The 14,577-nt window shown below is 35.3% G+C and overlaps 2 protein-coding genes across 5 annotated transcripts in view; one reads left to right on the top strand and one right to left on the bottom strand.

Annotated features, from left to right (window-relative positions):
• LOC147833963 (uncharacterized) overlaps positions 1-14,577 on the bottom strand; it is a 278,169-nt gene that overhangs the window by 230,661 nt on the left and 32,931 nt on the right. For all 3 annotated transcript variants that reach the window (XR_015507501.1, XR_015507500.1, XM_087281515.1), the window contains one exon: positions 6,412-6,520. The gene's annotated coding sequence lies outside the window, so the exon portion shown is untranslated. The remainder of the gene's footprint in view (positions 1-6,411; positions 6,521-14,577) is intronic.
• Positions 1-14,577, top strand: part of cplx2b (complexin 2b) — a 37,514-nt gene that overhangs the window by 8,299 nt on the left and 14,638 nt on the right. For both annotated transcript variants that reach the window (XR_015506809.1, NM_001199318.1), the window contains exon 2: positions 13,386-13,531. Coding sequence is in view for 1 of the 2 variants with exons in the window: in NM_001199318.1 (NP_001186247.1) it covers positions 13,501-13,531 (31 nt within the window). In the remaining variant the exon portion in view is untranslated. The remainder of the gene's footprint in view (positions 1-13,385; positions 13,532-14,577) is intronic.

The following is a 14,577-nucleotide window of genomic DNA, read 5'->3' as shown; positions in this document are numbered from 1 at the left end:
ACATAAATTGTAATCTCCCTGCACAGGTGGTCCCATCTTTCACAATATGCATCCAAATTTATGCTAGCATCTTCACAAGACTGCACACCAAAATGTTGTGCACATTCAGCGCAACTGTTCATTTTTCAGAGTCAGGCCCATCTGTTTGTAATGCACAATCCCCATTTGAATACAGCACAATGAAATGTGTAAATCAGGTGTTAGGCAGCGCAGTCAGCAGCATTACGGTAATGTGTAGATGACATGCTAACTTCAATGTGACAAGGGCTAATTGGCCTCCATTGGAGTAGGGGAGTTTCCCATGACCTCTTCTGTAAGCCCAAGCCAGCACGCAATGATAAGCTTTGACAAATTACATAGCAGGAGGTCAGTGGAAGTAGCTGCAGACCCCCTTCTTGAAACCAAGTGTCCTCGACTGCTCTCACGCAGCAGGGGGGTGTAATATTTATATGCTGGCTTAAGTCGGTCAGTGCTGACTCTTGATATATTGCTGTAAATTATTTAAAATACAAGTTGTTCTTCTGCGCTGGTGATTCCCAAGCAATCGTAGGCTGTTTTTTTCCCCATTTAATTTGTTAATCCTTTTAAAAACACACAGACTGTTAAAAAATGAATAAATAAATACATATATATTAAAAAAAACTTCACTTGTTTAATTCTATATTCCACTGAAAACATGCATTGGCTACGTTTGGCTATTTGTTTAGTGTGTGCTAAATTTAATGTATACATGATATTTACTGTGTACTGATAAACTTTCAGAGACTGCACAAATCTCATGCTCTGAACTGTGCTGCTAATCATATGATCCCAACTCAACATTATGACAATTAATTATGACTATGGTGGATGCTCGCATTGCAATATTGATGCTGAAATTATATATTCTACAAAATCTTAAACAGTTTAATGAAAAAAACTTTTTAAAAGTCAGTTGTATTCATACAAACTTTTGAGAGTTTGTTGTTCAGAAATTTTACTGACATTAACCTATAGTGATGTTTTTTTTTTCAAATACACTATTGATGGTGTAAAAATAATGACTGTGTCTTGTTGCATGTGAAATAACATATGATTGGAAAAACCAATTAAAATACAGGATCATTGAAACGCAAAGTGTGAACTTTGAGGGCGGTCCCTACTTTCACTGTAAAACCCAACAGTCAACTTCATCAAATGAAATGAGTGTAGTTAACTCAAATGTACTGAAAGTTAATTCTACTCAGTTGAAAAGAGTTTTGAACTCAGTGTTGAAGGTAATGGGTTAATTAAATACATCATTACTTCAACTGAAATGGAGCAAGTCCAGTACTCATATATATATATTTTAACTCAAATGGTTTGTAGCAATCAGTTAAATTAAAAAATTTATTAAGTTCAGAGTACTCATTAAGATTTGTTTTTGGACTTAAAGGGTTTGTTGCAAACGGTTTCCGAGTTACCAACGGTTTTAACAAGTTACCTTAACTGTTTAGGTTTTACAGTGTTTCCTTTTGCCTGTTTTTAATTTACACAATATATTCTTATTTCAGTTGCATTATTGCTTAGACCGTAATCAAACTATTAACACAGTGTTGGACTTTTAGCCACATTTTGCGACAGGATAAGCCATAGACAAACACACAGCTCTTTGACAGTATTCTCTGCACCTACCGAGTCAGTAAAAGACAACAGACACACACATCTAAGCACATGCACACAAAAACGCACACACACACACACACGCGCACGCACGCACGCACACAACTCTTGGAGACTCATCAGATCATCATCACCAAACACACGTTTATAAGCTACTGTCTAGCTTAAGGTGACTTTTTTTTCTGTCAGTGTGTGATTCTCCTATCAGTCCTTATTTCATATTTGCATGTAGCTCTAAGTGTCACCGGAGCATCAAAAAATTCTTGGTAAGGGAAAGTGAAACAGCTAAAAAAAATTTTTTTAATTAAATACCAAAAATTGCATGTTTTTTAGGTAAAATTTATGTAAAGGAGTTTGATTCTTTCATTTGAAACTGTACAGCAGAGAAGGCAGTCAGTAGAGTTTATAGCAAAGTATTTGCAGTGTTTACACGCCCTTTATGGCATAAAATTCATTAAAATAGAAATAAAATACCAATTAATACAATAAAAAAAAACTAAATTCTAATACACATAGACAATTATCAATATAATTAGCAATGTTTGCATGTCATTTACTGCATAGATTTTATTAAAACAGAAGTAAAATAACATTCATTACAAGTTGATTTGAAAAAGCACCTAAATAAAAACTAATTTTAAAAATCTCATCTTGTTCTTGTGAACCCAATCTCTTGTCTCGTCTTGTGTTGAGGAGTAAGAGTCTCGTCACAGCCCTAGTTATTAGGATTTCAGCTAGTATTACAGCCCTGCACCTGCTGTTAAAGACACATGGCATATGTAAAAGCAGGATACAGTGTTCTGCACTAGATCTGTGTTTGTTGTGCTAATAAGTGCAGATACCCGGCAAAATGATTCCATGCGTGATGTATTAATATACATGCTGAGAATGAACAGATTGCTTTCCTGCTCCTGTGTGTTGGGATGAACCTGTATAGTATTGAAGCCAGGCCCCATGCCACATATTTAATCTAATCCTGAATGGTGCATTTCTGTCAGAATCGCTTTGTAAACCAGATGCTCTGAGTTTAACCTAATTACCCTTCATGCCCTGCCTTCCTGTATCCCTCCCACATCCTCCCCCTGTGCGGGAAGTGTATCCGTTACTTATTTAGTGTCTAGATGCATATACACCGTAGGCTGAAATCATTTGGTTTGCTGTAACAGTTGGATATTCAGTGCTTTTAAGTTTTCTGTTATGACTATTAAACAAAATTATAGCGAAAGGCATATGGTTTCAAGATTTTGTGCTGGCAGACATCCAGGCGCCAGATTGTGTGCCTGGTTTTGTATTTCCACATTATAATCTGGCAAGTTTACTGCATTTTTTGCTTTTTAATCAAGTAATAATTGAAGCACAAAGTGGCTTGGCAAACTTGGCAGAAATGTCACAGAACAAATGTAAATCACTGGTCTAAGTGTACAACTTGCCATAGGCATAAACAACATACAACTCAACCGAAAAATATTGGTCATCTTCATTTCAGGCTGCGCATGTCAGAATCAAAGAAAAAAACAAAACGTCATTTTATTATCAGAATTAAACTTAATTCATATATTTTCTTTTGCACTTTCAGTATTATTAGTTTGCTCGAACAGAAGGGGAAAATATTTTCGTCCTGATATTGAAAAGTATTTTATGTCTTTTTAATGGGGCAAACATTTCTTTGTAAATGTCAGGCTTGTTTAATACCCTCAGGTACATGGCCTTTTTGTAGCTTTGGTTTTTTTAATTAAAAATAGGAAAACATCCTTGGTCTAGATGGGACTAATCCACTCAACCATTACTTTCTCTGTAATGTGACCTTGTACTACTCTTCTACCGAACAACTGGAAAAAAATTGATATATATTTCAGATATTCCATTTGCAACTTAAGTTGCATGTTTTTGAATGGTGGGAGGAAACCGAGGAACCCAGGGGAAACCCACGTGAGCAAGGGGAGAATGAGTAAATTCCGCACAGAAACGTTGGTTGGCTTGGTAAGGACTAGAACCAGTGATGTTCTTGCTGTGAGGCAACAGTGCTAACCACTGGGCCATCGTGCCACCCATCTAAGGAGGAGTAGGGGTGGAAGGAGGGATTTTTCAAAATGAAGATGGCTGTTATATGGGTATTTACAGTGGCTTAGAAATCGTCTGATTGGAGAATCATAAATTGAATAATGTGGGGCCAGCTGCAAGCAATTACAAGCATGTGATCCTCTTTATAAATAAACTTCACAAAAATCCCACATTGCGATGTTGTGTTTTGCTGTGATATGGATATTGCTTCATCAGATGATTTGTATAGCTCTTTTTAGAAAAATTTCAAATCGACTAAAGTGATTCTATATTTTTTTCTATGCAGTGCATCTGCATAATATAGAATAAATTACAAGCATATATAAAAACAACAGAACAAAAATAAAAGTTAAATAAACAGTGCTTTTTTAACAATAAATTGAACAATCAAATGTAAAATAGCATAGTTACCATTGTATAAATACCATCTTGCGACATGTGACTATTGCGGATACACAAGTTGCGATATCGATGGTCAAACAATATATTGTTCAGCCCTAAAATGAAATGCAGGGCTTAACAATAAGGACTGCCAGATGACCCGGGGCCAGCATGCAAGATGCTCGGCACAGTAGACAGGATCATTACTGGCCCGTTCCGATCGGAAAGATAATTTGGCTGTGACTTTATCAATTACTTTCCCAGTGATAGGTTGCGGCTGGAAAGGCATCCACTGCATAAAACATATGCTGGATAAGGTTCATTCCGCTGTGGCAACCCCAGATTAATAAAGAGACTAAGCTTAAAAGAAAATGAATGAATGAATGTTTATCAATTGCGTGCAAATACAGTATTGGGGTGCTTTCACACCTAGACGTCTCGTTTACCGAGTTAGCACAGTTCGTTTATCGTAAATGTGAAACCTGCAATCGTGCTCGGATCTGCATCAAATCAGTCGGTCCAAGATTGCCTGAATGAGGTAGTCTCGATTCGACTGAAACTCTGGAGCGGATCAGTTGTACTGAGAAAGCAAAACCATCCAACGATCTAACAAACCAGGCTATATCACAGTGTATTATGGTTGTGTCAGCTATGAAGAGAGAAATACAACCTGAGTAGTATTTAATTTTTTATAAAACATTTTAAGGTCTAACTTATTAGCCACTTTAAGCTATATTTTTTTCTACAGAACAAACCATCATTATACAATCATTTGCCAAATTACCCTAACCTGCCTAGCTACCCTAATTAACCTGGTTAAGCCTTTAAATGTCACTTTAAGCTGTATAAAAGTGTCTTGAAAATATCTAGTCAAATGTTACGTACTGTCTATAAAATAAATGAGTTATTAGAAAAATGAGTTATGAAAACTATTATGTTTAGAAATTGGGGAAAAAAGAAAAATTGGGCTAAATGTTGAAGTCAGAATTATTAGCCCCCCCCCCCACCTGAATTATTAGCCCCCCTGTTTATTTTTTTCCACAATTTCTGTTTAACATAAAGACGATTTCTTCAAAACATTTCTGAACATATTAGTTTTAATAAGTCATTTCTAATAATTAATTTATTTTATATTTGCCATAATGACAGTACATAATATTTTACTAGTTGTTTTTAAGACACTTTTATACAGCTTAAACATTTAAAAGCTTAACCAAATCAATTAGGTTAACTAGGCAGGTTAGGGTAATTAGGCAAGTTATTGTATAATGATAGTTTGTTCCGTAGACTATCGAAAAAATATATAGCTTAAAGGGGCTAATAATATTGACCTTAAAATGGTGTTTAGAAAATAAAAAACTGCTTTTATTCTAGCCGAAATAAAACAAAAAAGAAGAAAAAATCATCATAATCTCAGAAGAAAAATATTATCAGACATACTGTGAAAATTTTCTTGCTCTGTTAAACATTATTTGGGAAATATTTAAAAAAGAATTTCAAAGGGGGGCTAATATATAATATCTATAACTTATATATATGTGTGTTTTTATATGTGTGTGTGTGTGTGTATGTGTGTGTGTGTGTGTGTGTGTGTGTGTGTGTGTGTGGGTGTGTGTGTGTGTGTGTGTGTGTGTGTGTGTGTGTGGGTGGGTGGGTGTGGGTGTGTGTGTATTAGTTATAGAGTTAGGTTATGTTTGGCTTTTGAAATAGCTATTAACTTCTTTTTTTTTTTTGATGAGACCAGTTAAAATTTTGGGAGGGCAAGTAAAATGTCTGAACCACTGGCCCGATAATGCCAGTAGAAAAAATCCTTAGCGTTGAACCTTCAAATGTTTTCTTTATTTTTTTGCAGTATTTTCACAACACTACTTTTCAAAGTATATGCGACTATATGTTCTTAAGGCTCATATTAGTGGTGTAACACATACATTGTTAAAGAAATTGTCACACTGACATAAAGTAACACACAAACTAACATTCTTTCTGGAACAAACAAGCACAGACAAATGGAGTGGTACCATTTTGATTTGTGTTTTTTTTTTTTTCGTTTGGCAGTCCATCAAGTGACAAGAAAAGATCCTGAGAATGACTGAACAGGCTGATATTTCCTCAAGGTTTTGGTGCTATTTTCTCTCCCTTTTCCTTAAAGGCATCTTTGTGGATACAAATAATGCCAGTCAAAAAGGCTTTAGAGTTTTAATGTGTTGTAAGGTCGCATAGTTGCACTCAGTCCTGCCTTTGAGCTGAAAGCTCTAGGGTTTTCGGGAAAGTCAGGAATCTTTCCTTGTCCATATCTATTGATTCGAACTGCCCCCAGATGTCTTTTACCTGAGTCATTAGGCTGTGGCTGAAGGTAGTTTCCAATAGGCTTAATGGATGCAATCAGGGACCGTGTGTATCACTCCTAAATGGCTGTTATGGCTGTTCTTGAAAGGATCTGTAAGAAGATAAGAGAGGATGTGGACAGAATCATGGAGAACTAATCTTCACTGAAGTCATTATTTCACTGAGATGCATGCCTGGAGTGACTTGTGGACAGTCTGCTATTCATTCACTCTTTTATTTACTTTATTTAAAGTTTTTTTGTAGCTGTTTGTAAAAAGTTCTACACATTTTTAAGATCAATGTATACAAAAGATAAAGTTATCTAATAAGAGAAACTTGAGAAATAACTATGAACAGCCAAAGCTAGTCAACAGCAGTTTCTCTTCTATAACTGATCAGCAGTCTCAGGTCATGGCCTTCATTTGCTGCTTATGAACAAAGTATGCTTAGACCTGCTTTAAAACACTTTAGTTGGTTTATGTCATCAATTTCATGTTGCACATTTTGATGAAGCAAACCATCTATTGTAACTCGAACGTTGCCTTTACACTTGATTTATAAATCACTAAAGCTTTGAAATTAATCTCTTACACTGAATTTGCACTTTGATAGACTTAGAAATGCTGTTGGTTCAAACTACTTATTTAAAATGAGCTGAAACAACATATTTCTCGAGTTTTTTGCCACAACAAAACTTAATTCCTTCATGCTGTTCCAACACAAATCGATTTTGTGGAAGAAACTAGCGTTTTTTAGTCTAGAAGACTAAAATTTGCAAAATTGCAGAAATCAATTACTTAATGCCATGCAGTACAACATTAAACATTTAAACAAGTCAATTTATTGTGTACTTATTTGTTTTTAGTAAATGTCTCACTGTATGTGCCAGAGAAGGCAAATGTGGTCATATTTCTGCAAAATAATTGGCGAAATTTACAGCAGGCTTGCAGCAAATCAAGTAAACTGACTACTTTGTTAGTTTTACTTTTATTTAGTCCTAAATTATTGGAGATGTGTTAGTTTAAAAGTTAATTTGTTTTGTATTTACTTTAAACTTATGATATATTAATCAATTTAGAAAAAATTTCATTTTCAATTCAGGCACCATTGAGGCTCGGCTAGGGCTGTAAAATTTAATTGAAATCGAATTACAATCGCGATTTGAAATGTTGCGAGTAGATAATTGCAAGAGGCTGCGATATGAATATATATTATTTTACTTCCCCCACCAGAGCAAATGCATGACTGTCGTCTGTGTGGTACACTCTTACTAGCCAACTGAGTGAGCACACTTTCGTTCTGCCCAATCAGAATAGCGCAACAGAACTATGTGGAACTCCCACAAAAATAAAGAAAAAAACAAACAATCAGGAAAGTGCAATGAATGGGATGATGGCATCTGCTGCTTCAATTTCAAAAGCATTAACAGACGAATTCATTTTTTTTTAAAGCACATCGGTAAAATGAAAATATTTTGGTTTCAAAGTCACAGATCCTGAACAAAAACAGGTTATTTGTAAGAGCTGTCACAGAATTGTTGTCAGCATGAGGAAATACAACAACCAGCACCTATAAGAAACCACCACAGGTGGCTATACAAGTGTGACTGAGCTGAAGCTTAACTAAAAATTTAAATCGCATATCAAGTCGAAAATGCAATTTCTGTAAAAAAAAATGTAATTTAAATATTTTTCCCCAAATCGCACAACCCTAGGCTCGGCTACTTTTATAAGCCTTGTATACACCAATCCGGATAAAAATGAAAACAGTGCTTTCACCTAACAACACCCCACATCCACACTGTTGTTTTTAATTGTTTTGCAAAGGTCAGCCACACTGAAACAAAGGAAATCTCTATTGTTCTTGTTCAGTACATGTATTAAAACGTAAGATACTTTGAGCTCTGGTGTTTATTTACATTCTGGCTCTTTGAAACACTGCAGCAACATGTGAAGGAAATTCGCTGATTTTTTATTTTTTTTTTATTTTGTTTTTTAAATGGATGTCAGTAAAGTGGAGTTAATGGAGTAGAATATTCAATTCATTTCATCTTTATTTTGATACAATCTACACTGTAAAAAGTTCTACAGAAATAAAGGCAGGAGTATTTTAGTTGCAAACAAGAACGAGAATAGGCACTGCGTTACATTCAGCAGAGCACATTTCTATGCCCTTATCCCTTCCAAGGGTTTACCCTCTAGAGTGACAGCTTTGAAGGGATGAAAGGTGTAGGGGTCCAAGAAAGCTTCAGTTTGAAGCGCATTTTTGCATCATCTTAAGGAGATGATCATAGAGGTTTCCTGCATTTTACACATTTTAGGATAGAAATTGGTAAACCTTTGCACATTAAAATAAAAAATAAATAAGAAAAAAAACTGTAAATTATTTTAAAGGCTTAAACTTCGATCAGGATTTTTGCAGCCGATACTGATTGCTGATTCCTTGTCATGGTAATCGGTCGACACAAAATACCGATTCTGATATCTCAAGTTTTATAATGCATAAAGCACATTTTCCCTCCAAGTATGATAATTAAGTGAAGATCTCTCCTTACCTAAGAGAACAAGTTAAGGATGCTGCATATAATTCCCTAAACACATAACCATTTATAAAAAGTAAAATGCCTCAACACCACCACCATTATGCAGCATCCACTTGGATGATGCAACGGCAGCCACGCAACAACCGCACCAGTACACTCCCCGCACACCAGCTATAGGTGGAGACAGACAGTGATGGAGCCAATTTGGTGGAAGGGGATGATTGGGAGGCCCTGATGGTTAAGGGCTGATGAAGGTAAATTGGCCATGACACCGGGGTTACACCCCTACTCTTTACGGGAAGTTTTTAATGACCACAAAGAGTCAGAAGCTCGGTTTAACGTCTCATCCGAAAGACGGAGCTCACTGACAGTAGTGCCCCCTTTACTTTACTGGGGCATTAGGACTCACACAGACCACAGGTTGGGCTTCCCTGCGGCCTCACTAACACCACTTCCAACAGCAACCACCAAACTCTCAGTTCTTAAATGTAAAAAGGTCTAAATATATGAAAATAATGAAATCCTTTTCTTCTAAGGTACCTTCAAAGTGGCCAGTTTTGAGCACTTTGGTTTGGAATGACACTTCAATAAGGCGGTCACTTTTGTTTTCACTCCAAAGTGCTCTTCAGAGGGCAATATTTGGGCAATTATTTGGAATGCCTCAATAGACTACACTGGCCAAAACAACAGCTCTGGGTAAACATTCAGTCATTAATCTTTTAACATTGCAGTCAAAACAATGAGCATCCAAAACAGCTGTTGTACAATGTCCACCATTTTAGCGTAATTGGTCACGTGGTTTTCAAAAACCTGAAGACCACACTGAGACAAATGAATCCACATTGGAGAGTGGTTTTAAAAGTATATTTAAGTTGTCACAAAAAAACCCTCAGTGGGGATGGAAGGCCAAAACTGAGAGAGAAATATCTGTTTTTTTTAATAAAAACATACTAGTGTGGACATAACCTAAAAGTATCACATTGGCACCAGTAACAAAAAATAAAACAATAACCAACTCACAAACCTTCTGTGATATAGCTGAAGTGTTTTCACATAAGACACATGAGACCAGTCAATCTATCTTTCTTTTCTTTTTTTTTTTCTTTTTTTTGCTTTAGGCGTATTATTGCTGCTTTATGAGGAAAGCACAACAGAATAGGATAAAAAGCATATTTTTTTCTTATTAAAGCTGCAGGAAGGACTTCTTCAGAGAGTCTTCTTGTACATGTGCAAAAACCTTGTTTCTATTCATGCACTATTATGTTGCATAATTGTGCAAATGCTGAAGTCTTTAATAGGAGGAGTAATAATTTCATGCCTGGTTGGGCAAAGTCTCAGCCAGCTCCATCCATGCTTTAAGCAGCTATGTTGTTTTCCAGAGACTTCTCTGATTTTAAAATCTATCACAGCATTTAGTGCTGTTAGCAAATTAATTGTTGTATTATCACAACATTGTTTGGTGCCATACATCAGTGATTTTCTGTTTAGGAAATCAAATGCCCCACAGTGATTTTATTGAAGCAGAGCTTACGTAAGGATCCAATAATAGCTTTAGAAAGTCTATGGTCTCCTCCTCCTCTTCTTTATATTCAATATTGAACTATACATCTATCCTGTGCTGTCGTGTGCTTTAAGAAGCTCTAAAGGAGTTTCATAATGAAAACCTCATCTTTTAGTTTTAGCTTGTGCTTTCAGTTGGCAAAAACTACAACCTTGAGGCTTCATTTTTAATCCCATTATATCATTCTGGAAGCTCAAAGAGTTGGATTAGATTCACCAGTCAATCAGAACGTCACTTCAGCTTGAAATTATGGTGACTTGTGAGGTTTCCCATGACATATATCCTTTTGCTGTCTTGTCTTGTTTTTTTTTTTGTTTTTTTTTTTGCAAATCTCCTTATTTGGATGTCAGATTATCATATAATTTACATTCACCAGGATGTTGAGCTGGTGAGAATAAGGTTTTATATGAGATGACAGAAAAAGATTTATAATTAGATGCCATGCAATGTCTGATAATGCAAATCATTTATAGCAAATGCTTCTTTTCTCAGTCTCACAATTTATCACACAAATAGAAAACATGCTTGGAAGACAGTTTAATAGAAGCATTTGTGTTTAAAACACTGGCAAGTGTTCTCTACATCAGTACTGGGAGTAAACTGCCGTGTCGGTGTACTATAATAGAAGTGGTTGTACTGGAGTTGGAATGAACTGACAGGGTAAATGGCACACAAAGCCAACCTCAAGGTCACTGAAGGACACTGTGTGTTATGCTAATCAGTCATGGAGGCGGGTTTCACAGCCTCATTTTGACTCTAGAGAGATAGATCAGCCACTGCATAAGGATGGGTCCAAATGTCTTGATTTTTATTTTGTATTTTTCATTTGAGCAAATTTAATTTATCCTAAAAAATTTTCTGCCTAAAATAAGGTCGTTTTATAAAGAGAAGAGTTATGAGTAATTAGTGTAGTGTAGCATAGTGTATTATGAAACAAGATAAAGAATCAATTATACCATATCATCATGTTTTGTTCTCCATATTCATTCAGTTCCTAAATAATTACATTTGTATAAATGGTTGAAGTCAAAATTAGCCTTCCCCTGGAATTGTAATTTTTAAAAAAAAATCCCTAGTGATTTGTAACTGAGATAATTATTTGACACATTTAAAACATAGTAGTTTTTTAATAACTAATACCTAAAATCTAATTTCTTTTGCATTTGCCATAACACTACATAAAATTTTAGTAGTTCATTTTCAACATTCTAGTTTTCATCTTGTGCATTTTAAGCTTTAACTATGTTAATTAGGGGTTGTATATAAGCTTAATTGGGCAATCATCAGACAACAGTGGATTGTATTTTAGCTAATTGTAAAAAATAATAATAATAATAAGATGTAAAAAGGCTATTAATATTGGCATTAAAACTTTTATTATTCCAGCTAAACTAACATAAATGAGATTTTCTCAAGAATAGATTGTATATGTATGTACGGCATGTGTGTTCTTTGTGTAGGATCTCATAAATGGTTTTCAGGTTCAACAGCATGTTTATTTAATTCATTCATTCATTCATTTTCTTTTCGGCTTAGTCCCTTTATTAATCTGCGCTCGCCGAAGCAGAATGGACTGCCAACTTCATTCATTCATTCATTTATTAATTTTCTTTTCAACTTAGTTCCTTTATTAATCTGGGGGTCGCCACAGCGAAATGAACTGCCAACTTTCCAGCATATGTTTTACACAGCGGATGCCAATCCAGCTGCAACCCATCTCTGGGAAACATCCATAAACTCTCATTTAAACATATTCTGTACACTACAGACAATTTAGCTTACCAATTCACCTATAGCTCATGTCTTTAGACTGAGGGGGAAACCAGAGCACCCGGAGGAAACCCATGCGGACACTGGGAGTACATGCAAGCTCCACACAGAAATGCCAACTGACCTAGCTGAGGCTCGAATCAGCAACCTTCTTGCTGTGAGGCGTTCATTTTACCCACTGCGCCACCACAACGGCCATGTTTTTTTATTTTAATTGTTTTGTTTAGTTGAAACAGTAGTTTCAGCATACGGTAATTGGGGTAATCCGTTCATTAAAATTGAACAAAATAAAGATGAGGGGGAGGAGAGTGGGGGAGTATGAATGAAGAGAGAAAGAGAGATGGAGGTGTTTTATCAGGACACGGCGAATCTTTTGTCAGCTTTTCCAGCATGTCGTTCAGTTAGGAAATTGTTCATCAAGGACACATTTCTACACATGGTGTTCTGGTAAGTGGAAGCAGAATTATTTAAACAAATACAAAAAAGGTACTGTTGTTTTTCCCTCATAATGCCAGAGTAGTTTCTGATAAACGCTCTTCTGTTGTCATGTGTTTTTAGATTTGTTTGTCAATCGTGCGTTTAGTGTTCAGGTTTATTGTTTCTCTGAATCTTCAGAGGTTTTGAGCATCCAAGGTCTCAAAGAAACTAATATTTATTTGAAAAGCTGAAAGATTTTTTTTGTTGTTGTGGCCAAGTAAAAAAATTAAAAACATCTCCTCTTGAAAAACATGTCTGTGTGTTTTTTAATGAAATTGCATGCCTTCAGAGAAAGATTCTGCAATAAGACTCTTTGCTAGTATTAATGTCAGTGTTGCTGGAAGTGTGTTCCTGTTAGCAGTAATTACTTGGACTTTCTTGAGTTTCCAGAAGCAACTGTGAATCACCCGCTGTGTGAGGTTCGTCTGGAAGCTCCGATGAACATATGTGCATGTGTTTGCTGATATTTGCAGTTTTTTTTCTGTGCAGAATCCTAGTTGCATTGTTGAATTTCAGCTTAAACACTGACACGTGTGATGGACGAGGTTGTATTGACATTAATGATTGGCAGTGTTTGTGATTTACATTGTATGCTGATCATGTTTTATTTATATTTTTTCCCAATAGGTGTGAATGATTGTTTAGGACTCAACACTGTGGTGGAGCGGTACATTCAGGATCACGGCTGGACTAAATGCAACATTCTCTATAGCTATAAGAGGAGCAGATATCTGAGTGCATCATGGATTTTGTGATGAAGCAAGCGCTGGGCGGTGAGTTTTATTGTTATTAACCATGACTGTGGTCCTGACAGACATGCATGAAACGAGACGTTTTGCATAACACATGGCATCATTTTCACAGAAATGTGCTGTATCTCGCTGTCCAATCCAAATGAGATTGTATGGTTTTTCTAAGTATAGTGTTTCTTTGTTTGGTTTATTTGACTTTGCTTTGTCAGAAATTGATGATAATAAGAATTTTGTTTCTAAAAAATGTACATATATTTTAATTAAATCATAAACATAAATGGGAATATAAATTGACTATAAAGTAAATGTAGTTATAATAATATAAATAAAATACAGCTATATTTATTTATAAATATAACTAAAACATAACGGTTAATAAAATTAAATAAAAATTCTAAATGTTTTATGTTTTAATGTAATAACAGTTTAATGATTAGATCTTTATTTAGTTCTTTTCTTCTCAGAACTACCATCAAGTTTTTATTCACAAAACATTTGTTTTCTTCTCTGTAAATTGTGATTGTGTTTTCTAAATAAAAATTAAATTGATAGTTTACTTTTTTACTTTAATAACATTTCAAAGTAGAATAAAATGATGTGTCTACATATAATATTAAGAATGATACATTTTATGTTGCCAGGAGTTGTATGCAAGAAAATAAGTAAGCCTTTTTTTTTCTAATCCATATGTCTTACAGTAACCAAGCTAAACTTATTGATCTGATTTTACTTTTTTTTGCCATGTTGTGTGTGTATGTTATAGATTTGCACCATCTCATGAACATAAGTTTATCTAAAGGTCACTGAGCTCTTAAATCAATTTCATGATTTGGTTTTATCAGCTGAGTGACTCTGGGCAATAAAATGAAATGTATTTCTCCCCCGTCAATTCCCTTGAGTGGGTCAGATTGCCTTCTGGAGGACTGATGTGAACAAACAATGACCTTCTGCGTCTTAAGAAACACACACTGTCCTTTCACTGCATATTATATTTTACACAGTTCCACATGGATGAGCTCAAGACGTTGGATTTTGACAATTCATGAAATGTGAAAGAAAAGTATTGA

This window comes from Danio rerio, chromosome 14, assembly GCF_052040795.2.
Source record: "Danio rerio strain M-AB ecotype USA chromosome 14, GRCz13ab, whole genome shotgun sequence".
Classification (NCBI taxonomy): Eukaryota; Metazoa; Chordata; class Actinopteri; order Cypriniformes; family Danionidae; genus Danio; species Danio rerio.
Note: the sequence above shows the minus strand (reverse complement) of the source record. Positions and strands in the feature narration are given on the sequence as shown.